This window comes from Chelonoidis abingdonii, chromosome 2 (assembly GCF_003597395.2).
Source record: "Chelonoidis abingdonii isolate Lonesome George chromosome 2, CheloAbing_2.0, whole genome shotgun sequence".
NCBI lineage: Eukaryota > Metazoa > Chordata > Testudines > Testudinidae > Chelonoidis > Chelonoidis abingdonii.
Genome location: NC_133770.1, coordinates 15,765,402 through 15,791,428, shown reverse-complemented (window position 1 = coordinate 15,791,428; position 26,027 = coordinate 15,765,402). Strand labels below are relative to the sequence as shown.

The 26,027-nt window shown below is 40.3% G+C and overlaps 1 protein-coding gene across 1 annotated transcript in view; it reads right to left on the bottom strand.

Annotated features, from left to right (window-relative positions):
* LOC116838877 (sodium channel protein type 5 subunit alpha-like) overlaps window positions 1–26,027 on the bottom strand; it is a 351,647-nt gene that overhangs the window by 81,100 nt on the left and 244,520 nt on the right. The window contains exons 18-21 of the mRNA XM_075062179.1: window positions 25,143–25,304; window positions 18,036–18,156; window positions 11,447–11,601; window positions 8,900–9,073 (exon numbers count right to left, since the gene is read on the bottom strand). Of these exons, the coding sequence (XP_074918280.1) occupies window positions 8,900–9,073; window positions 11,447–11,601; window positions 18,036–18,156; window positions 25,143–25,304 (612 nt within the window). The remainder of the gene's footprint in view (window positions 1–8,899; window positions 9,074–11,446; window positions 11,602–18,035; window positions 18,157–25,142; window positions 25,305–26,027) is intronic.

The window sequence follows — 26,027 nt, the reverse complement described above, 5'->3', positions numbered from 1 at the left end:
TTCTCTGCAGCTTGAGGTCTTCAAACCACAATTTGAAGACTTCAATAACTCAGACATAGGTTAGGAATTTGTTATAGAAGTGGATGGGTAGGATTCTGTGGCCTGCTTTGTGCAGGAGGTCAGACTAGATGATCATATTGGTCCCTTCTGACCTTAAAGTCTATGAGTCAATTTGTTTTAAGCCAGAGTATAAAACACAGAAGTGAACAATTGACCAATGTCTTGGAATGATCTTCCCATTGATACAACTGATACTGCAGGCTTTGGATGTTGCTGCCATTCAGATTCTTTAATGGAGAAGCTGGTGCCGCATTTCCTCGTCAAAATCGCAAAGCTGAATAAAGGGTCCGGAGATGATAGAACAAGGAGCAATAGTCTCAAGTTGCAGTGGGGGAGGTCTAGGCTGGATATTAGGAAACACTATTTCACTAGGGGGGTGGTGAAGCACTGGAATGGGTTACCTAGGGAGGTGGTGGAATCTCCTTTTTTAGAGGTGTTTAAGGCCTGGTTTGACAAAGCCTTGGCTGGGATGATTTAGTTGGCATTGGTCCTGCTTTGGATTAGATGACCTCCTGAGGTCTCTTCCAACCCTAATATTCTATGATTCTATGAGATCATGCCCGGTGGCAGTTGGTTCTAAACTGTCCTCTTGAGTCAACCATCAGGATTCCTTATTTTTCTTACACGACTTGAAGACATTCTGAAGTCAAACCCATTCAGCCTTTGCTTTTGCTTTTGACAAATGTGTCATTGAAAACTCAGATTGTAGCCTCACCTTTTTCTGAGCTCCAACTGCAGTGAGCATTTCCATGGATGACATTGCAAGAGCTAGCAGTGGTCAGCACTGATGACATGAAACAATGCTACCCTTCATGAGATGACAAAGGGAGTAAGACTTCAGTCTCTAATGCTTTGATGACCTTACACAGTTCAGAACAGAAAGCAATTTGATTGTTTGGTTATAATAAGAGCTTTTGGTTGTATTGGGCTAATTTTGGCCCATTAACGACTGTGATCAAAGTCAAAGGTACACTTTTGTAAGCAGAAGCTCATCTCAAGTTCGTCAGTGTCTGTTGTCTGCAGTCCCACTTTCACTTGAAGAGAAGCAGGAAGTTCTGGTACAACCACCTTCCTTCAACCAAGAAAAAATGCAGATTGCAGTCCATAAGCTGAAGTCAGGGATGACACCAGGGGTTTATAACATCACGTCTGTGTTGCTGAAGATAGGTGAAAGTATTATTGCACTGTGGCTGCAGAAGCTCTGCCAGACCACCTGGCGCACTACTATCATCCCCAATGATGTTATTAAGATGTTGTTCTGCTTCTGTTAAAAAAGACCGAGAGGGCAGACAATAAAGGTGTTAGGCTCTTATCAGTCCCAGGGAAAGTCTTCACTTCTGTGTTAATGCCTCAAATGCTCTTTGTGGCACATATTGGGATAACTCAGTGCAGCTATAGGGTATGTCTACATTACCCGCTGGATCGGCGGGTAGTGATCAATCCCCGAACGCGTGCTCCGGAACTCCACCAGGGCGAAAGGCAGAAGCAGAGTCGACAGGGGAGCGGCAGCCGTCAATCCCGCACTGCGAGGACGCGAAGTAAGTCAATCTAAGTTGATCTAAGATACGTCGACTTCAGCTACGCTATTCTCGTAGCTGAAGTTGCGTATCTTAAATCGACCCCCCTCCGCCAGTGTAGACCAGGCCTTAGATGTATGGTTGTTCCGCTGTCAACCAGATCTTTAGTTTGAAACAGCTTTGTGAAAAGATGACTGAATTCAATAAGCCATGCACAGCACTTGTTATAAACTCCCATCTGACCTCTGATTCAGTGCATTGAGCAAGTTTGTGGGACCTGATGAGGTGACTCTGTGTCCCTGGGGAGATAATGTCATTGAAAAAAGAGCTCTATAATGGAATGGCAAGTTGCATCTCAGTCAATGGCAGATACATGGCATGGTTTCCTATCTCCACAAGAGTTTGGCAAGGCTAGATTCGGTCACCATCATTGTTCAATATTAGCATTAATTGGTTAATGGATAAGGTTGAGGAGGCAGCTATTGGTGATGTTGAGCTAAACACCATTCTGCTTCAATACACTGATGAGATTGTCTTTTTGGCTCAGTCTGGTGAACTGCTGAACCTGATGGCCGATCTAGTTGGGTAAGAAGCACCACAGAATGGTTTGCTGTTTAAGCCGGATAAAACTCAGTCCCTGGTCATTACCATCAAGAAACCTCTAGATTACAATCAGATCAGTATTAACCTGTCTGGGCCAGACATTGAACAGGTGGCAACTGTCAAATATATGGGCAGTGACATAGGCAGTACTTCAGCAGCCTCTACGGGGATGTTGCAACATCAAGCTTGCTACAAAGCTGCAAATCTATAGAATGACAGTTATATCAACTCTATTACACAGAAGTTAACTGTGGGCACTGATGAAAGCAGAAGAACATCAGCTGCTCCATATCAAGAGGCAGGACAAGATCAGAAATGAGGATATTTAAAGCCAAACCCAGCAACTGCCTCCATCAGCATGTTTGGTTTGGTGGCTTTCTTGGTATGGATATATTATTAGAATGGAAAACCAAGAAATTCCAAAGTGTTCACCAATGATTGCTGCCACACAGCTAGTGATTATGTGGGTGCCAAAATCTTTGGAGGTGTGATAAGATTGCCAGTTATGGACATAAACTGAATATCCAGCCAGACCACCTTAATGACCTAGCTAGAGATGTAGGTGGTGCTTAATCTGCAAGGAGACCATATCTTCTGAGATTTGCCAGGGTGATGATGATATTACAGAAGCTGCTTTGGTGATGATTGGTTGATGATCTTTTGGAGATGGATGAAGATTATGTGCCTGTGCTGATATAATAAGCTGACACAGATACCACTGACGATGTGAATTTGTTGAGTGTGCTGCAGATGTTTACAGAATTTGAAAAAGTGACTACTTTTTTTTTTTTTTGAACATAGATTAGGGCCATTATTCATCTTCTCCAAAAAGTCTTTTGTGAAAGGTTCTCAAGGGTACTGTTCTGTTCCCTCCTTGTACAATGTGTGCATAGATCCATTGGGGTATGGTTAGTGAAGAAGTTACAGACTGAAATTCCCTAAGTATTTGAATGACATCTTGAAGTTCTCTAAGTATTTGAATGACACTGGTCTCTAGACTGCCATTTTTTTTGTGAACCTGCTAGTTGAATGGAATGACATATACAGTGTCAACAAAACTTGGGGAATGGATTAGAGCTAGCTGGCTGAAACTCAAACTAGATAAGGCTGAGATAATGTTACTAGATTGGAGAAAATGACTGAAAGGAACATCAAGCAGTACAAAAACATATATGGTTGATGGAGTCTAGCTGCTCCTGTAAAAATTCACAGCATTGGGTTTTGTTGTATCTTCAGCTGTTTCTGGATGCCTACATACAGAGCTGAGCAAACACACTCAAAAAAAAAAACAACATTCACAAACATTTATTTGAATTCTACACAGTTCCTAACTTTGGCCATGTTCATGCTCCTTTATTAATCTGCTGTGTTTGAACAAGAATATTTTGATAAGTTAGATGTACTCAAGTTAGCAGGGCCTGATGTAATATATCCTAGAGTACTTTAAGGAACTATCTGGTATTATCTTTGATAACTCATGGAGGATGGGTGAGGTCCCAGAGGACTGGAGAAGGACAAATATAGTACCTAACTTCTATACCTGGAAAGATACTGGAACAAATTATTAAACAATCAATTTGTAAAAGCCTAGAGGACAAAAGAGTTATAAGTAAATTGCAGACATGGATTTGTCGAAAACAAGTCATGCCAAACCAATCTAATTTCTTCCTTTTGCTTGGGTTATTGGCCTAGTGGACATCACATATCTTGATTTTATTAAGGCTTTTGGCACAGTCCCACATAACATTCTCATAAGAACACTAGGGAAATGTGGTTGAGATGCAGTTACTATATAGTGGGTGCAGATCTGACTGAAAGACCATACTTAAAGAGTAGTTATCAATGGTTTGCTGTCAAACTGTGGGAATATATCTAGTGGGGTCCAACAGGAGTTTGTCCTATGTCCAGTCTTAATGACTTGCATAATAGAGTGGAACGTATGCTTATAAAACTTGTGGATGATATCATCCAGGGAGAGGTTGCTAGCACTTTGGAGGAGAGGATTAGAATTCAAAATGACCCTGACAAATTGGAGAATTGACTTGAAATCAACAAGATGAAATTCAATGAAGACTAGTGCAAAGTACTATATTTGGGAAGAAAAAAAATCAAATGAACATCTACAAAATGGGAAATAACTGGCTATGGAGTAGCACTGCTGAAAAGGATCTGGGGGTTATAGTGCATCATAAATTGAATGTGAGCCAGCAATGTGATGCAGTTGCAAAAAAAAAAAAAAGGCTAATACTATGCTGAGGCGTATTAGTAGGAGTGTCATATGTAACATCTTGGAGGTAACTGTCTGCTCTACTCCGCAGTGGTGACGCCTCTGCTGGAGAACTGTGTCCAGTTCTGGCTGCCACACTTTAAGAAAGATGTGGACAAATTGGAAAGAGCGCAGAGGAGAGCAAGAAAAATTACACAAGGTTTAGAAAACCTGACCTATGAGGAAAAGTTAAAAAAGACTGGGAACATTTAGCCTTGAGAAAAGAAGACTGAGGAGGGACCTGATAACAGTTTTCAAATATATTTATTAAGGGCTGTTATTAAGAGGACAATGATCAGCTGTTCTTCACATCCACTGAAGGCAGGACAAGAAGTAATGGGATTAATCTGCAGCACTGGTGATTTAGGGTAGATATTAGGAAAAAAGTTCTAATTATAAATACAGTTAAGCACTGGCATAGGCTTCAAATGGAGATTGCAGAATCCCCATCACTGGAGGTTTTTAAGAATATGTTAGACAGCCACTTGTCAAGAATGATCTAGGTGTATGTGGTCCTGCCTCAGTGCGGGGGGCTGGACTAGGTGACTTCTTGAGGTCCCTTCCAGTTCTACCTTTCTACGATTCTAAGTTTTTGTTAGTATAAATGTTTATATAAATGGCTATTCTTTGTGTGAGTATAGGTATGTACATTTGAACAAGGGTAATTGCGCATAAAAACTGTTTTTGTCTATCTAGTGCCAATCAGAATGATATTCACACCTATTTAAGCTTCAGACTTTTTACCATCTCTGAATGTATTCCTAGTTGAGATCAACTGTGGGTTTACACTGGCCATCATCCTGCATCATGTGCACATAAAAATCCATGTTCGCTGTAAATTGACTGCATTAGATTTGTCTTTAGCAGTACACTTGCAAACTAGGTAGGTGTATCCAGTATTTGAGTAGACTCCTGGAAAGGTCCCTCCCATCAGTCCTGGATTTTAATGAGTGTGCATTTGCTTTTTGGCCATTTTCCCCAACACATCTGTTGCAATGCTGTTAACATGGGCTTATTGTATTGCAATGTGTTTAAAAACTCTTTTTTATTTTTTTTGTTAAATTGGAACATTCCTTTGAGATGTTTTGAGGCCCATTATCAGAGATCATCCTTCAGGATTCTATATCTGGCAAAAATAGCCTCCAGTATGCGGACTACTGTGGAATATTGGTGTCCAGGCTTTGATATCCAGAATCTAGTTTACTAATCCACAGTTATGAGATAGTCACTGCTCTTCCATAGGCATAAATCAGTGTCAAAGGTCTGTCACAGAGCTGAATAAGTACCTCAAAAATATCCCTCAAATATTTTCTTAAATAATGCACGGGACATGATCTATGTCCCCTTTGTGTTCTTATCATGTAGATTCTAGTAAGCTAATTTCCTAGCAGAAATGTTTGTAGAAATAGAATTTTAAGTGAATATCAGTGAATATTTGCTGAAAGAAAATTCTAAACTGATTGTGTCAGTATTGGAAAATTGATTGCAAGAGTTACATTAGTACAACCAGAAAACACAGATGATACCATGTGACTGACATCTCCAATGAAAAATCAGCCAACACATGTTGAATTTTGAATATTGACAATAAATTGCTCATGAACAATTGGCAAATCAATAATTTTTAAATGATTAATTCTCAATAACAAACACACCGCTACCCCAATATAACATGACTCGATATAACACGAATTCGGATATAACACGGTAAAGCAGCACTCTGGCAGGGCTGGACTGCGCACTCTGGTGGATCAAAGCAAGTTCGATATAATGTGGTTTCACCTATAATGTGGTAAGATTTTTTGGCTCCCAAGGACAACGTTATATTGAGGTAGAGGTGTACAATTCAGAAAGCCAGACAAATGGCTCATCTGTTTCTTTGGACAGTTAATTCATCCTTTCAGTCCCCGACTCAGTTCAGTGGCCGTAGATTTAGTTCTAAAAGGACAGAAGAAATTAAACTTAAAAGGAAAAATTTGCATAGGAAAATCAGAGCATGTCACTGTGCCAATTCAGAGTCATACAGTGTGAGTAAACAATACAGCCTGTAGAGGAGCATCTGTTAAAATCTTCAAAAATCAGTGCAGGACTTTCATAAACATCATCGGAAAATGAGGTGCGGATCAGAAAGATGCAAGAGGAAAAGCTGTTAACTGGGAACACTATAGACAAGTGACTTCTTTGGGTCAGTTAAGTAACATGAGTGTCTCAACTAAGAGGCAATTTTTGGTTAACTAAATGGATTTGCAAAAGCAAAACTTCAAATATATTTTAAGAAACCAAAAGGTCTAGATAACCAGAAAGACTTGAGAGTAAATGTTCAGTGTGACAGTGTTACATGTACATTATTCAAAGCGATAATACATAAACTTTCTGTAATACATGAACTGTACATAAACTTTCTGGGTCAGATGCTGACTTTGGATACACAAGTCACTCTTATTAAATGAGAGATTTCCACATGAGGACAGAATTTTAGCTTGGGCACTCAGTTTTATTTCCTTTGGTATTAATTAAATGCTACCCATGTAATGCTATAATAGGTATGTATTTATAACAACTGTGAAACTCATTTGAAACTGTTTATAATGAAGCCGCATTAAAGCTCCAAATTGTTCCAATGCATTCGATGTGCAAACTGCAATTCTTCTTACTAAGAACCTCTGTTTATAGTAATGATAATACTCAGCACTCATGTGGTACTTCCTATTTTCCAAAGCACTTTACAGACATTGATTTCTGAAATTAATCCTCCGAATGCCCATGAAAGGGTAATTCCTGTTATCCCCATTCTGCAGATGGAGAAACCAAGGCAAAAATGTTATGTGACTTGACCAAAGCCATAGATAGGAGCCATTCTCGGGATAACAACTCAGGAGTTGGTGGTCAAACCAATCTTGTGGTCAAACCATTAAACCATGCCTTGCTCTGTCACTGAAGCTATTTTGTGAAAAATAAATTCATTCTCTTTATGAGGTTTCTCAGAATATATAGGAGGAAGAGAGAGATATAATTTAACGAACTTGATGAAATCTTTTAAAGCTCTGGGAAAGCCCTGATCAAGCAATACACGTAAGCACCTTCATAACATTAAACACTTGAGTAGCTCCAGTGAAGTGCTTTTTTGGATTGGGGTCAAAGAAAGTACAGTTATCCCTAGACACAAGGTTCTGGTATAAAATGGAAAAACACCATTTGTTAAAAGTAAATAAATGACATGTGTGTAGGGCTTCACCAGCCTTAGGCACAAATATGTCAAGCTAGTAAGAGTGCCAAGGAGATAATTGCAACAATTAGCCCATTTTTGATACACTTTAATTAAAAATTCCTGCTCATCTGTAAAAAAATAGAAGCCTTGGCCCAGTGTATTTAGTCTTAAGTGAATTCACCAGCCATGTTCATAAGCTGAAGATACAGGCTCAAAGCCCACATCCAAGCACTCTGGTACTTTGGGATTTACATGGTTTGCAGCTGGTCCTTATCTGTAACCAGCACCCAAAGACCCTGAACCTGGGGGGAAGAAAGGGTAAAAATCTGGATCTATCATTCCTGTAGTGTGGGCTTGCCTTTATTTGGCCTTGCTGTCTAGTTTTAAAGATTTCCCTGTCAGGAAAACTAAGAACAGTGAATTTCAGTATCTGAAGGCACGAGGGAATCAGATTCGTTTGTAAGACTTTGTCCTGGAGAAACCACTTTCAGTCCTAGAAAACTTTTCATGCCTTCATCTCCTGGACTCTTTCACTTGTAAATACTTGGAAGATGGTACTGAACATGTTATGTACCTCTGGCAGTCCCGCTAGGAAACCATGCCAAGGGATAGCTTCTCTAATCTGCTGAAAGCCTAGTGGGCTGAGGTCATGTGCCACCCAGTCAGAGGTAACCAGACCTGGTGCGAGCCTGGAGTGTGGAATGAGATGTGAAATGCTAAGAGACAGAGTGAGTTCTTATGGCTCAAAATGAAGTGTGACTTAAATTAGCACTGTAACACCTCAGTGTAATGATACAACGTTGGTTTTCATTTTGGCACACTGGTTGCCAGAGGATGCTCAATGAGATACCAAGCATTGCATTTTACATCTAGGTTCATGTAAGGTTGCTTCTTACTGTCAGAACGAGGTCAATCATTTCACAAGTGCAAGTACTGGCAGACTTAACAGGACAGAGGGGGAACCTCGTTAACATTAAGAGACGAAGGTCATTTCATTTCAATAAGGTTGAAAGGGAAACGTAATTGTATGGTTGCTATTATGCTACACTGAGATTTTTCTATGGCAAATGAATTCACATAGATACTTTTGCTGATTGTTTTGCATTGAAAGGAACTGTTAAGTCATAACAACTTGTAAATATTTTAAGTCATTACCATGAATTTGAATGTCAACTAACTTCATCTACATTCCTGCATGCTGCATAATCAACACAAGAAACATAATATTTCAAAAGTGATACTTACATCTACAATTAGGAATTCGAGCCAACACCAGGCATTGGTGAAATATTTCTTGAAGCCATAAGCCACCCATTTCAGAAACATCTCCAGGACAAAGATGTAAGTGAAAATTTTGTCAGCATATTCCAACAGGGTTTTAATGTTTTTTCTCTCTTCAAGGTAAATATCTTCAAATGCCTGGAAGTACAAAATATCGCTTTGGAACTGCTCTGCAGTACTGCAGTGGAAAATGTTCATATTATAGTGCAAGTCTACAGTATTGTTTGATTTGATGTCACTTACACCAGAAGCCACAGTAAATGTATATTTTGTATTTTTAAAAGTAATGAGTAACTATCTGTTTTCCTGTAGGCAATTGTTCATTATGAAGATGCACTTAAAACTGTAACTTGGTGGCCAAGCAGAAATATTAGGATTTACGTAATGGAGGTGTCTTTTCTGGATAACCTGACTGTTAAATAGAAGGAAATCCTAGGCATGAAAGCTGTATTTATTTCCCTTTATTTTTATACAGTAAATTGATTTTGGGGGAGATTTTCAAAAGTATTGATGTGGCAACAGGAGTTGTGCTTTTAAATCCCTTATGCACTTTTGAAAATCCCTGTAACTCATTGACCACCTCCCATGCACCACCTCGTGGCCTGAGGTGCTCTGGAGATGCCCTGCCTCAGTTTCCTTTTTCTTCAAGGGGCTTCTCAAATAAACTCCAGACTTCTTGGGTATTAATAGCTCTTTAGAGGATTAATTTATTACAAAGTGTCCCACAACCATATTCCAGATTTCCCCAGAACAGTCCAAACAGTGTATTCAATCTGATCAAGTCCCAATAGATTTTACACCAGTATTATCAATGCATTATCATATGCTCCCTTCACTCTAGGAGACCGTGTTTTTTAAGGAATAGAACATAGAGCAGAGGACAGGTAACTATGGTGATTGCTTGTTTTATTCCTTGCCCTATCACTAATTTGCTATGTGACCCTTCCAACCCTAATAATCTATAATTCTATGATTCTAACCTTGGCTAAGCTAGTTAACCCTTATTTCTAGTTTACGCAGCTGTACATTGGGGATAATAATACTTCTTTCCCAGGCATGTTGACAGGTTTACTTAACATTTGTAAAATGTTTTGAGATCCAAGAAAAAAGTGCTATGCTACTGAGAGCTAGTGAAAACTATTACTACTCCATTCAAAATCTAATTAAGATATGAAATAATAGGCATGGCAAAAATAAAATGAATACATAGGGTTATGCTCATAATTTAACTTTTTTTCCCTGAGAAAATATTTCAAATTAACCAGACATCAAGCAGTAGGACACTGATATTTTATATTCTAAATTTACAAGACTCTCTTGTGTCTGAACTGGTTCAGTGTTTGTTAGCCTGACGGAGAGTTTTTAGCACGTTGTTTCTAAATAACAATATAAGGCCCCCATCCTGCAAAGACATCTGCATATGCTTAACTTTACATCTGTGAGTGCCATTGACTTCAGTAGTGTTCCTCACATGTGTAAAGTCACCCATGTGCATAAGTGCTTGCAGGATCAGGGCCTAAAGAACAATCACAAATGTGCTTTTTTTTTTTTTTTTTTACCTGAATTTGGACTGTGGGGAACGCAAAAGGGAAAGAAAAATTAGGGATGAATGAATGGTACAGTGGTCAGTTCCAAACTCAGTCCATATATACAGAGCCTGTATAATTGTTCCAGATAGCAAACTGGTTAATCAGCCCAATACACATAAGCCAAAAGTTGAATGCTAACATTCTGAACAGCCAAAGGCAGCAATTAAGATTCTCATCTTACTTTGCATAAAAGATAATTTGAGTATGGGGTGAAACCTCTGTGGCAGAGGATCCCAAAGTAGAACTCAGGGAAATAATCATCTAGCCAGGATTGATTGAGTTTGGTAACATCACATGCATGGAAGCAACAAAGGTGTGGCTCTCAATCTTTTCCATACTGGAACCCCATGTTACAACAGAAAAAAATATTTTCAGATCTCTCCTTTCTCCCGACAGCATAAGAGAAAGGGAGGGTGGGCCTGACCTTCCTGGACCTGCTTCTGAATTCCATGCTCTAAGGAACATCTGGGTCACACCTTAAGAAAGAGATTTGTGTCTCTCTGAGCTAGTGAAAGCCAGCAAGGGGTGACCTCCGACAGTCCTTCAAAATGCAACAGTCTGGTCCTCAAGAAATCAACGTGTGAAGAAGACAATCTTCACAACTACTGCTGCATCTCTGAGCTCCCCTAACTCATGTGGTGTTTGGCTGCCATTGGACTATTCATGGATTAAAGTACTACTGCATGGGAGTAAGAGTGTAAGGGTCTGGACCTAAGTTTTTAATAAACATCTTTGTAAAATGTTGAGACAGGACAGTGAATTTACCAAGGGACAAGACAAGTTTTATTCCCAAACTAATCATCTTCAGGGAAACAAGCAGCAAGGGGTGAGTTTTCCTGAAGTGGAATGTAACCAGCCCATCGTCTCTTTCCTTTAGATACACATACACTTTAGACCTAAAGAGAGATTATGCTAAATTTACCAGCGTGCCGCTGCTCAGCAGGATCATGAATATGATGAAAGTTTCAAACCAGTTGTGTTCAACTATTCTGTAGCAGGTTTTCCTCAGCCTCCACCAAATTTTGCCTGAAAATGTTGTGGTGTCCACTGAACAGCAAGGGAAGAATCGGACACAGACTAAAAAGGGGAAAAAAGCAGCCAAGAGTAAATAATAATAGGAGATATACCTATCTTATAGAACTGGAAGGGACCCTGAAAGATCATTGAGTCCAGCCCCCTGCCTTCACTAGCAGGACCAAGTATTGATTTTACCCTAGATCCCTAAGTGGCCCTCTCAAGGATTAAATTCACAACCCTGGGTTTAGCTGGTTAATGCTCAAACCACTGAGCTATCCCTCCCCCCTGGGACCAAGGGCCCACCATGTGTATTTTTCACATCTGGGACTATTAGAAAGCTCCGAGACACTGTAAACTCTTTCCTCTTTCTTTTTTCTATCATCCTCTTCTCCATTTCTCCTTATCTACTCCTGCTTCTACTCCAGTACTAAAAAATTATCAAAACCATTTAAAGATGCCAGTTCTTTCCAGAGCATCCTTCCACTAGTTTTTAATAGTATAGGGAGTACCGGTAATGCTTTACCAGTGCTACCAGGCCTATCATGTTATGTTGTCTAGACATAAACAGTGTAGCGGGATCAGTGTAAAGATTCTTGGCGGTATTTTACCAGTACTCTCAATACCATTCTCAGCTTTGGTGAGGGCAGATTCCTGGAATTAAGGTACCACAGAACTTATTAATTAAAAAAAGATAATCTGATCAAAGGAAGGTGAGGGTAGGCTGTTCCGAAGCACAAAGGCCTCAGGCCTCAGACAGAAAGTGCAGCCCAATGGTTAGGGTACCAGCCTAGAACTTGAGAGACCTGAGTACAAATGTGCTCTAGCACAGGTTTCCTGTGTGACTTTGGGCAAGTCACTTAGGCCTGGCCTACGCTAGAAAATTAGGTTGTTATAACTACGTCGCTCAGGGATCTGAAAAATCCATGTAGCTGAACAGCATAGTTAAGCCCACCTATGTCCCTGTGTAGACTGAAGAATTCTTCCATCGACCTAGCTACCATCTCTCAGGGAGGTAGATTACCTGCTGTGATGAGAGAACCTTCCTTTCAAATGTAGACAAGTCTTTGACTCTCTGGGCCTCAGTTTCCTATCTGTAAAAGGGGGATAATAGTACTTTCCTACCTCATAGGGGTGTTGTGAGGATAAATACATTAAAGATTGTGAAGCACTCAGATACTATAGAAAAGAAGGTCCATATAACTACCTAAAATAAATTCAAAGTGTAACAGGTATGGCAATTTCCTGGACAAACCTTAGTGAATGTTAAGAATATAGCAGTAGAAATATACACTATCCATCTGACCAGGATAATGATAGTGACTGTGAAATACTTAGAGAGGCCAGAAAACTCAGTAACAATGTGTAACTTCAACTGGGTAAATGTTGCCTCAGGGCATGACACAGAGATAACATCATAAATGATTGCTTCTTGGAGCAGCTAGTCCCGGAACCCACAAGGGGAAAGGCAATACTTAATTTAGTCCTAAGTGGAGCACAGGATCTGGTCCAAGAGGTAGCTATAGCTGACCACAATGCAATGAAATTTAGCATCCTTGTAGAGAGGGAAATACCAAAAAAACCCCAATCACAATGACATATAACTTTAAAAAGGGGAACTACACAAGCATGAGAATGCTAGTTAGACAGAAAATAAAAATAGCAGTCACAAGGGTAAAATGGCTGTAAGCAGCATGGAGGCCACTTAAAAGTCCCATAATAGAGATTCAGACTAAATATATACCCCAAATCAAAAAAGACAGTTGGAGAACCAAAAGAATACCACCATGGCTAACCAGCAAAGTAGTGGAGGGTGTCAGAGGCAAAAAGGCATCCTTTAAAATTTGGAAGTCAAATCCTAATCAAGAAAATAGGAAGGAACACAAACTCTGGCAAGTAAAATGTACAAATATAATATGGCAGGCTAAGAAAAATTTGAGAAGCAACTAGCTAAAGATGAAAAAACTATCAATAAGAATTTTTTAAAGTACATCAGAAGCAGGAAGCCTGCCAAACAGGCAGAGGGGCCACCAGACGACAAAGGTGTCCTAGGAGCACTCAAGAAAGACAAGACCAAGGCAAAGAAGCTAAATGAATTCTTTGCAACAGTCTTCACTGCAGAAGATATGGGGCAGATACCCACATCACAGCTATTCTGTTGGGGTGACAAATCTGAAGTACTGTCCCAAATCGATATGTCAGTAGAAGAGGTTTTAAAACAAATTGATACGTTAAACAGTAATAAGTAACCAGGATCAGATGGTATTCACCAGGAGTTCTGAAGGGACTCAGAAATGAAATTGCAGAACTGTAGTAACCTGTCACCGAAATCAGTCTCTGCACCAGATGATTGAAAATTAACTAATGTAACACAGAGTTGTAAACAGGACTCCAGAGGAGATTTTGGGACTTAAAGGCTGGTAAGTCTAATGTACCGGGAAAACTGATATAAATGATTATAAAGAACAGAATCATCATACACACAGAAAAGCACACTTTGTTGGGCAAGAGTCAACACAGCTTTTGTAAAGGGATGTCATGCCTCACCAATCTATGATAATTCTTTGAGGGAGTCAACAAGCACGAGGAGAAGGGTGATCCAGTCAATATACTGTACTTGAATTTTCAGAATGTCTTTGATAAAGTCCCTTATTAAAGGCTCTTATTAAAACTAAGGTCTGGTCTACAATACAGACCTATACAGGTATAATTGCGTTGCTCAGGGGTGTGAAAAATCCGTATCCCAGAGCAACATACTTATCCCAGCCTAATGCCCCATGTAGACAGTGCTATTTTGGCGGGAGAGCTTTTCCCACTGACATAGCTACTGCCTCTCAGGAAGGTGGATTAACTAAGATGATGAGAGAGCTCTCTTTCCTCAGCTTAGAGCTTCTTCATTAAAGCCCTACAGTGGTGCAGCGGCACCGATGCAGCATTTTAAGTGTAAACGTGCCCTAGATAGCCATGGGATAAGAGGGAGGTTTTCTCATGGATTAGTAACTGGTTGAAAGATAGGAAACAAGTAGGAATAAATGGTCAGTTTTCATCAATGGTGGGCAACACCATGCAGCCTGTCAGGGTAATCCGCAGGCAGGCCACAAGACAGTTTGTTTACATTTGCATGGCTGCCCGCAGCTCCCAGTGGCCACGGTTTGCAGTTTTCATCATGGAGAGAGGTGAACAGTAGTGTCTCCTAAAGAGCTGAACTGTGACTAGTGCCGTTCAACATACTCAATGATGTGGAAAAGGAGGTGAACAGTGAAGTGGCAAAGTTTGCAGATGATACATTATTCAAGATAGTTCAGTCCAAAGTAGACTGCAAGCAGTTACAGAGGGATCTCAGAAAACTGGGTGACTGGCCGACAAAATGGCAGATGAAATTCAGTGTTGATAAATGCAAAGTAATGCACATTGTAAAACATAATCCCAGTTATACATTCAAAATGATGGGGTCTAAACTAGCTGTTACCACCCAAGAAACAGATCATGGAGTCACGGTGGATGGTTTTCTGAAAACATCTGGTCAATGCACAGCAGCAATCAAAAAGGCTAATGGTATGTTAGGAACTATTAGGAAAGGAAGAGAAAATTAGACAGAAAATATCATAATACCACTATAAAAATCCATGGTGCAGCTACACCTTGAATATTGTGTCAACTTCTGGTCACCCCACCTCAAAAAGTATATAGTGGTACTTGAAAAGGTTCAGAGAAGGGCAACAAGGATGGTGTAACAGGCGTGCTCTCTGCGCCCCGCTGGGTTCACCCTCCTGGCCTCACTCCCCAATAAGTCAGGACCACTTCAAGCTGGTGTAACATCCACACTCTTTATTCCTGTGTCCGGTCCTCACCATCAAGCTCCAATTATTTACAGATTATTTAGAGGTTTGGCCTAACACAGGCCACAATGGCAACAGGGTAGCAGGTTCCTGGCTCCTTCTGAGCCTACTCTCCCCTCCTGGTCTCTGCGCATCCACCCTCCCGTACGCACTTTCACCCAAGCTTTTAGCCCATTAATGAGGCTGGCAGGTTCGGTCAGTTTACAGGCCAGCCCTAGCTAGTGGCCCAGCCCCAACCCATTTTCCTCCTCACTAGGTTAGCCAGTCTGTGTGCAAATAGGGTCTCTCCCCTCCTCAGCAGGTGAATGCCATCTCTGCCTAGCAGTCCTTCCTCGAATACCATCCCGTGGTTGAGGAAGCCAAAGCCCTCCTGGCGACACCATCTTCGCAGCCAGGCATTCACCTCCATGATGCATCTGTCTCTGCCCGGGCCCCTACCTTTGACAGGAAGAATCGAAGAGAATACCACCTGCGCTCCAAATTCCTTCACCCGTACTCCCAGAGCCCTGTAGTGACTCTTGATCCGCTCAGTGTCACACCTCGCAGTATCATTTGTGCCCACATGGATGAGTAGCATGGGGTGGTAGTCAGAAGGCCGGATAATCCTCGACAATGCCTCTGTAACATTTCGGATACGGGCCCCCGGCAGGCAGCATACCTCCCGAGATGAAATGTCAGGGCGACAGATGGGCGCCTCCGTCCTCCTCAGCAGAGAGTCTCCGACCACCACTACCCTACATTTCCTATTTTCAGTGGTGGCAGCAGACCTCCCAGCCTTAGGGGTACGAGGCTTGCTGGAGAGCAGCGGCTCCTGGCAGGGATCCCAGCTCTAAAGGCAGAGCCACCACCACCAGCAGCACAGAAGTAAGGATGGCCTGGTATGGTACTGCCACCCTTACTTCTGCGCTGCTGCCTGCAGAGCTGGGCCCTCAGTCAGCCACTGCCACTCTCCAGCCGCCCAGCTCTGAAGGCAGCAGTGCAGAAGTAAGGGTGGCATAGTATGGTATTGCCGCCCTTCTGTGCTGCTGCTGGCAGAGTGCTGCCTTCAGAGCTGGGCCTCTGGGCAATGAATGCCGCTCTCCAGCCACCCGGTTCTGAAGGCAGCACAGAAGTAAGGGTGGCAATACCATGACCCTGCTAAAATAACCTTTTGACCCCCCTGCAATTCTCTTTTGGATCAGAAACCCCAATTTGAGAAATGCTGGGCCCTCCTGTGAAATCTGCACAGTATACAGTAAAAGCATACAAAAGACCAAACTTCATGGAGGGAGACCAGATTTCACTGTCTGTGACGTGTTTTTCCATGGCTGTGAATTTGGTAGGGTCCTAGTTAGCTTTTACTTAAAGACTGTACCATGAAGCATGAGTAACCTTAATTCTGGCACCCCTAATTTTTGAATGCTTGACTTTGCACCTGTAATAATGTTCTTTTAATGTAGGATTTTTGTGTGCCATTATAATTGCAACTTTGCAGTAAGGAATAGGACTCGCCTCAATAAGAAGTCTATTATGAGAGAATGGAAACACCACATCTAATCTATTGTATTGACTGGAATAGCTACAGCATAGTACATGCTATCTTCAGTTAACTGCATTACTCTTTGACTATTGCTTTTAAGCAGAGCTGCCAAGAAAATATTTAGGTCCTAGAGACATTTGTAAGCCCTGCAGAGCTCCCTTACCTCATTCAATCATCTCACACTCGGACACACATTTCTGCTGATTTCACATGCTCTCAAATATCCTGGGAATTATCCGTGTCTGATTCCATCTGAGCTGCTCTGTTTCTGAGTATAATACTCCTTGAATTTTCTAAGGAATATAACTCATTGATTAACTAAAATTCACCTAACTGTCTTTCCTCCACAAAGAACTAATGGAACTGTGGAATCTAATTGAAAAATCAATTGGAATAGAAACTCACTTTGAGAAGAAACCACATTTGAGACACATTTCCCTCAAGGATTTAGCTAAAGCTAAGGGCTCTCAATACAGTTGTTGTGCTTTATCTCTGCATTTCAGTGATGGGTGGAGTTCAAATTGGTAAAATGCTGGCATATTTTGATATTAAAGGTGGATACATAAAAGCATTAGGATACTATCCAATATAATTTACTTGAATGCCCTGTTTGTATCATACCACATGTCAGATCGAAGTTAGTGAGCATGCTAATCTTAATGTCTTTTACAATACATTTTAGCTACTTTCAAACAACAGTAAGGAGCAGCCAGAAAAATAAATACAAATCAGTTCCTGGGAATCATGAACTTTCTAGGTGGTATCTACTAACCTATTACCTTCCAGTGAGCTCAGGTTAGTTCTGTACCAATTCTGAGTACACACACGTCTTTGAAGACACAAAGCCAGGTCAAAACAACTTCATAAAATAAGCTGCACAGCACAAAGTATGATGCAAAAAGCCTATCAAGCTAAAAGCTGTGCAGCAATTTAGGCTTCCAGTCTTATCAGGCTTTAGAAATTCACAGACAAATGTTAACAAGTAACTGCTGCCTATTGCGTATGTGTTTGGAGCATAAGAGTATCTGTGAAATGAAGTACATTGGTGAAATACTAATGTAAGTAGCCAGAACACCTCAGTGTTAATGTGGGGGCATGTTTTACACTTTACAATCACAGTGAAGTAAGCAGGTCCTTACCTTCTGGAAAACAGTTCTCAGGTTCCATTAAATCATCAGCCAGCTCGGGGATCTGTTCCAGTAGCTCTGCAGAATTTCCCAAATCTACTGTGCTGCCTTCAGAGAGACTGTTTTCATCAAGCTTGTGGGCAACAGGGGCAAAGATGAGGAAAACAAATTGATCAATCTTTCTCTAAGGAAGCTGCTGTGTTTTGAATTCGGCTCAACAATATCTCAGCAAAGAATTATAACAAAGGAAAAAACTGCCATGCATTGTATATCGCGTCCACCACCTGTGATAATAATTCTATCTGTTCCTCTTTGTGTTTATTGTCAGCCCATCACCATGTTATCTACAACAAAATTATTCATAAGATAAAACTTGAGATATTATTTTTAAACATTACCTATTCATTAAAATAAAGCTCTCTTTTGTAACATAGTCATATCATGAGATTTAGCATGGGAGAGCCCCTAGCAATTTTTTTGTGGTATATGTCCTTTCCTCTTACCTCATGCACTGGAACAGAGCATGCAACCCTATTATGAGGAACCATGGTCCAGTGGTTAAGGTACTTGATTAAGAGATCTGGTTTCATTCCTGGGTCTGGGACTTTCAGAAACTTGCCCAAGGTGACACTGCCTCTCTCTACATATCAGTTCCTCATCTGTAAAATGGGTATAATAATCCCTTTTCCTGAAGCATTGCCTGTCTTGTCTGTTTAGATTATAAACCCTTAAGGGCAGAGTGTGTCATATGATGTGTTGTAATAGCGCCTGTCACAATGGAGCTCCAATGCTGGCTAGGGTCTACTAGGCAATACAATAATACAAAACAATAACTGTCAGGAGGCATAGGTTATTCATTCAGTGACTCACTCTGTAATTTCTAATAAACCATTGAACTTATTTGAGCCTCAGTTTGTAATACTATTATGTCCATCCACAAGATGAGATAATAATACTTACATATGCTTGTTAAGTACTTTGAGATACAGGTGAAAGGTGGGATGTGTATACAAAATTTTTAATGAGGATAATGCAGTTAAAGAACAACTAAAACTTTAATACTTATTACTAAGGTGAAAATGAGCCTTCTGCTTTCCAATGCACACAGTCCATGTAAAATCTACAGCCAAATTAAATGAGAAGCTAAAGTTATATTAAAATGGACCAAATTGATTCCAGAAATGCTTACCACGTGGGACAAAACTTATTCATCTGCAATTAATTACAACAACCCACAGGTCTTGGACAGGGTTTACAATTCTCTGAACTTCTCGTGAAAAAGGATTACAAACAATTAAAAAGCAGAAAAATATCATATCAAGAGAGAGGGCAAAAATAAAAGTTAATCACAGACTTAATTGGGCAAAGCTTCTAAAAATTCCTATTCAGAATGAAAATATGAAAGTGGCTCACTGTCTAGAGACTACCAAGACTAGATGAGAACAAGAATGAAAAAAATGCTGGGCCAACTTTCAGCGCAGTCAGAACCACTGGATACCCATTCATGAGGGATTTTATTTGCCCATTTACCTGTTGGGTTATAAATACAGCCAAACACAGATTGTTAAAATGCTTCCTAAGTTACATACACTACAAGACAACTTTATGACAAAGAAAGTAAAAACTCCAACTAGAAGAGAAACCATTTTGGATGTACTTCCTACCAGTAAAGATAAAGTGTCAGATGGCGAGAAGAGACTCAGTTTGGTACCAGTACCCAAAAATCGACATGCTTTTCTAAACATTTCAATTTTGCCAAAAATGGCATTTTTCATCAAAAAAATCATTTTGATTAAAAATTCTGACTCGTCTAGCTAAAAGGAATAAGAAGGGAAAGATATTTTCTAGAGACAAAGTAACGTTTGATGAAGGAGATGTCATTAATGACAACTCAAATATGATGAAGATAATTATCTCCTTTTCAAAATCTATGTTCACCATTAAAAATAACAGAAGTCTGACCTAGTAAGAAGTGAGGAAGATCCTGTAAAAATAATACACTGCTACCCTGATATAACGCCACCTGATATAACACGAATTTGAATATAACCCAGTAAAGCAGTGCTCTGTGTGTGTGTGTGTGTGTGTGTGTGTGTGTGTGCGCGCGCGCGCGCACTCTGGTGGATCAAAGCAAGTTCAGTTTAACATGGTTTCACCTATAACACGGTAAGATTTTTTGGCTCCCAAGGACAGCGTTCTATCAAAGTAGAGGTGTATATGTTAAAGTGGAAGTAAAAACACTGAACATATATAAATCTGCAGGTTCAGACAATATACATTAAGAAAGGAAAGGAGAATGATCCCGGCAGTTGATATTTATTAAGTCGTTGGAATAAATATTAAGAGAACAAAATCAGTAAACTCCTAGAGAATAATGGAACCATGAACTGTAGATAGATTTATAAAGGCTTAAGGGTGGATCCTCTAGACCATCAAGGCCACTGTGCACCACAGCATTGTAAAATGGCTTTGGGCAGGGGAATTCTCCTTACTGGCATACTGCTGGGATAGCTGTCACCTCCTATGCCAGCTGCCTGGCATAAGGAGAAAGAGAGGGCATGTTAGGGGCAAGGCATGAATGGAGGAGATTTGGCAGAACAGAACTCTGCTATGACAGATCTTCCACTGGTGTAAGGTCTCCCCTAAATGCCACTAGGGATATGTCTACATTGGAATAAGAAACCTGTGGCACGGCCGTGGCTACTCTGGGTCAGCTGACTTTGGCTGTCAGGACTTGCGCGGTGAGGCTAAAAATTGCTGTGTAGATGTTCAGGATCTCAGGCTAGAGAACAGAAGGAGATGATGCGGGGGCTGGGGCAGGCAGCAGGAACCACGGGTGACAGGCGGGTGGTTGGGTGCATGGGGAGTCTGGGGAGGCAGCAGCACCTGGGGTGCCAAAATGCAAGTTCTTCCAGGGTGTCAGGATGCTCAACTCCCATTGAAAGTTGATGGGTATCTTGAAATCCCAGTCTTATTTCATAAAATTAGTGAATGGCAGGAAAATGGCAGATACAACACATGAATCTTAGTAAAGCATCTGATTCAGTGTCACACAAAAGTCTACTCTTAACATTAATTCTAATTATCTTGAATTCAACCACTGTCAGATTAATTGACAGATATCTGAAGGACCATAAACATAAGACAGTGACAAACGGCAACTAGGAAAGAGGAAGTATCTAGTGGTTTACCCCAGGGATCAGTGTTAGGTCCAGCCTTATCTTTGTGAATGATGTAGAAGAGGGACTGAATGGTAAAATTACTAACTGGAAGGAGTGGTGACCTGCAGCAAGGACAGAAGAAGAGAGATTAGAAACATGGATGGAAAATGAGGCTGGTCTTGGAAAAGTACAAACCAGGGAAAAGATAACTGAAGCACAGATATTCAGTGGAAAGGAGAAACATGTACCCCTGTGACTCTAAGACACACCTGCAGTAACAGCAGAAAGTGAATTAGACATGATTTTACAGTGGGATACGGCAATGCAGAAGACCTATGTGGTTTTGGGCTGTGTACAAAGAAGCATCATGTCTTAACCTCAGAGGTAATATTTATTCTCTATGCAGATGTTGGGTTCCTATACCTGGAATACTGTGTTAGTTCTGGCTATCTCAACACCGAAATGAGATAAATAAGGAGTTGACAGAAAAACAACAAAAATGACCAGTGGGATGGAGGGCTTAGTTGGAGGAATGATTAAACAAGAGAATTAATATGTATAGCTTAGTTAAATTTAGATCAAATGGGGGTGGGGGGGAAGAGGGATGGTTATAAAAGTATTCTAAAATTTAAAAAGTATTAATTCATTAAAGAAGAGGAATGCTTTATGATAGTACAAATGAATAATGAGATGAAATTCAGAAAGGCAAAATTTAGGCTAGTTGTCAGGAAAATATTCCTGCCAATGAGATCTATTAGGCTGGGGAATAGTCTGCATTGGGAAATGGTGAAATCCCAGTTGCTTGAGACATTTAAAGATGATAGGACAATATTCAATAGGGATGATGAATTGGATCATCCTAACAGGTCTTTTCCATCTCTAACATCAATGATTCTATTTCTCAAATGCCTCTGACAGTTCATATGAGATTAATTTTTAATCATATAATTTATTCTTTACTGACATCAACATTGTTTTATTCCCAACACATTCAATGTGTCTTATGACTTCCTCTTACTGAATGAATCATTGAAAATCCTCTCTCTTGGGCCAAACAAATCTGTTAAGAGACTTCCTAACAATTATTTACTTTATATGGCTACTCCCAAGATCCTAGGACATTTATCAAATAGATCAACTTGTCCTTATTTGCCCTATGAGACCTCACAGAGATTATTTGTGAAGAGTAGGACTCTAGGCATTTAATGCCCATGCAGACTCTGACCTTCAAAAATAGCATCCTTTGGGCTCTACTCTTTAATGCTGGAATTCACAGCCTGATGTGAACTTCCGTTTGGTTTCCAGTGTTCCATGGAATACTGCCACGTTTCTCCACCGCTTTTTGAGCAGACACAAATAGAAATAGTTGTATTTTACTAGATGAAGATGGCATTTGTATTCTGGGACCCATTTAAAGGTGAGGGAGGAAATGGGGATTATCGTTTTATCACCATGTTGCTGAATATATCACAGCTAGAATGTTCCAGTACAATCATAGCATTTCATTCCAAAATTAACAAAAGGATATAATTGTCCAATTTCCTGCTTTAGTGCAAGTTTCTCTCTAGAGAGAGAAATTAAAATGTACAGTTTTGGAAGCGGAGGGGGCAGAAAAAACAACAAACTAACACAATGTAAACCTGAAATTAGGTTCTCCTCACTATTATGTTACATGCAGAAGGCTTCACTCCTTATACTAAACAATTCCAGAAATGAACTTGCATCTTCAGCCAATGGTATCTCTAGATCTTACTAGCTTGTGATCTTACATCTTTTAGAATGTAATTTTTCCTGAGGCTGGAATATTAATTGTTTCTGAGTCTACCTCGTTTTAAATTCAGGGCCCTTTTAATTAATCTGGGGATGAGGGTTCAAATGAAAAACTGAGAATTATTCTAACTAAACAGTGTAAATATCTCTAATTTAAATGTTTTTATGGCTAGTGAATTTTCTAGTCACAATATTACAAATAGGAATCAATGTGTATAGAAAGGATGAACTAGCTCAGTGAATGTTCCATGCTTCCTGGAATACCACAGAAATCCCTCCCTGTGATCTTTGCTGGGTTCAGACTCTAAGTATTTTATGTTGGGGGTGTGGAATAGTTATTTTTGCAAGCACGGACCTTAAAATGATGCCTCTTCGAACAACTTTCTTTCCCTTCTTCTAGTTCAGTTCCTACCTTCAAACAACATTAGAACTACAAAAATAATACATCTCAAAACATGGAATTCCAGATTTCAAACAGAACACAACACCAATCTCTATCTACAGAGATATCTATTATATCAGATACTAAATTCTTCTGAAAAAAAGCAGATAGGTTATCAGCATGTTTGGACTTTAAAGCACTGGTGTCACCTAGTGTAGTGAAACAATTTGTTAGCATTTTTGCTCTGTTACTGACTGTCAACTTTGTGCAATACCACAGTAATTCTACCAAACTCAAGAAATAATATGCTGTGATGTTACTGATATAATCTGGGACTGTATACAACATGAAGTTATGAATATTGGCTCTATATTTTCTGTACTTCAAACTTATGCTATGTTTCTGGAAGACATCCCAGACAAGTTTGTGTTAGCTCTGCCTAGCCTGCTTGATGGCCCATTAAGGACCATTAGCTACACAACTGACCCATTGAGAGAAGGCAGATACGCCTTTTAACTCAGCAATGTATGGAGGGACTTGCCCATGTGACTCCAAACTCCATTTTGCTGTAATTTTCCATAGTAAGAACAAAGAAGTGTTCTTATACCTGGAAAAAGACTATAAAAGATTGATGCCTCATCTCCATCCTGCTTCTTACCTCAGGAGGAACTTTGCTACAAACTGAAGCTGAACAAAGGACTGAATGACCCATCCCAGCAGGGGATGTACTCCAGAGACTTGATTCAAACCTCCATCCCTGCTACATGCCTGAACTAAGAACTTTGCCATTACTGTACGTAATTGATTCCATTTAACCAATTCTAACTCTCATCTATATCTTTTTCCTTTTATGAATAAACCTTTAGATTTTAGGTTCTAAAGGATTGACAACAGCATGATTTGTGGGTAAGATCTGATGTGTATATTGACCTGGGTCTGGGGCTTGATTCTTTGTGATCGAGAGAACCTTTTTTCTTTTATTGGGGTGTTGGTTTTCATAACTATTCATTCCCAGGACGAGTGGCACTGGTGGTGATACTGGGAAACTGGAGTGTCTAATTGCTTGTGACTTGTGGTTAGCCAGTGGGGTGAGACCAAAGTCCTCTTTATCTGGCTGATTTGGTTTGCCTTAGACATGAAAAAACCCCAGCCTTGGGCTGTAACTGCCCTGTTTAAGCAATTTGTCCTGAATTGGCACTCTCAGTTGGGTCCCGCCAGAACCGCATCATCACATATGCATACCTCCCAGAGAAGACTGAGAGGCAGTTGGAAACCCACACTTTAGCTGACACCAACTGAATTACAGCAGGGATTACTATTTATTTATTATTTGTGTGTTAGGTGCTTAAATTCTCATAGCTGTGTGTTGGCTCTGCAGTGCTAAAAGGAACAAAAAAACTTATTTTAATCCAATGAAATCAGCAGACATGCCTCTGACTTCATCCAAGAAACAACTCTTTGTTTACATCGTCACTTTTCAGAAGGGAATAGCATGGACCTCAGATCCTAAAGCCACAGATGGTAACTTTACAGTTTCTTCTATGGTTGCATTTCTTGATACCACTTGGATACCACTTGCAAATATTTTTATTTTTAATGCATTTTCCAAGTTCTTCAGTGTTTTTATAAGAACCTCTGCTCCTTTATCAAGGCTACCAAAGCTACTACCTATTATTTCTTCCTTGCCATTGGAGAGGTTCTTTGTTTTTTCAAACCAAATAAACCCACCTTAATCTCTATCACATGCACTATTATCTTGGTCTACTGATTGCATGCAATATCAGGTAGGAAAGTTGTTTCTGTTACCTCTTTTTGCCCTAGCAGTAGTGGTGATGGTGTTGGCGGCAGCTCAGCCTTCAATTGTTTATCCACGTACAACTCACTTAGCTCTTCACAAATCTCAGAGGTCTGACTCCGGACTCCTGGGCTTTTGCATTGCTGCCCCTTTAGTTGCAGCTGTTTTTCCTGCTGGAGATAATCCTTGATATGTTTATTTTCTTGTTTTTTGGCCGCATGCTTTTATTTCTTAAGCAGAACTCCTCAGCTAGAACTACACTCACTGAGGGATGATTCTTTAAGGCAAAATGGTAAGCAACATGATTGCACATGATTATGCTGTAACTTTTCAGGCTTAGCAACTGTATATGTTAAGATGCTTTGCTGTTAAAAAAAAAAAAAAGTGGGACCTGCCTTCTTCTCAGGCATTGTTGTTAGAGGAAAGAATTGTCCTGCAGTCTTGTTCATTTTTAGTCTCTATTTTTTGCGAGAGAATTTGTCTCCAGTGACCAGAAACAACACAAAGAGGTTATTTCAGTTCAGCCAAATAATTGAGAGATGCAATCTGCAGTCACAAAATCAGGCAGCAGTATTTAGGCTGTGTCTACACTACAGAACTTAGAGGAGCACAACTGTACCGCTGAAGCTGCGATGCTATACGGTCTCCCATGTAACCGCTCTATGCAGATGGGGGAGAGCTCACCTGTCAGCATAATTAAAACACCCCCAACAAGCAGCGGTAGCTATGTCGGCATAGTGCTGTTTACATTGGCACTTTTGTGGTGAAACTTATGTTGGCCAGGGGTGTGTTTTTTCATACCCTTGACCGAGAAAAGTTTTACCCACAAAAGTGCTAGACAGCCTTAGCATAAGCACCAGAGGTAGGTAAGCCTGCAATATCCTATAGTACTGTAC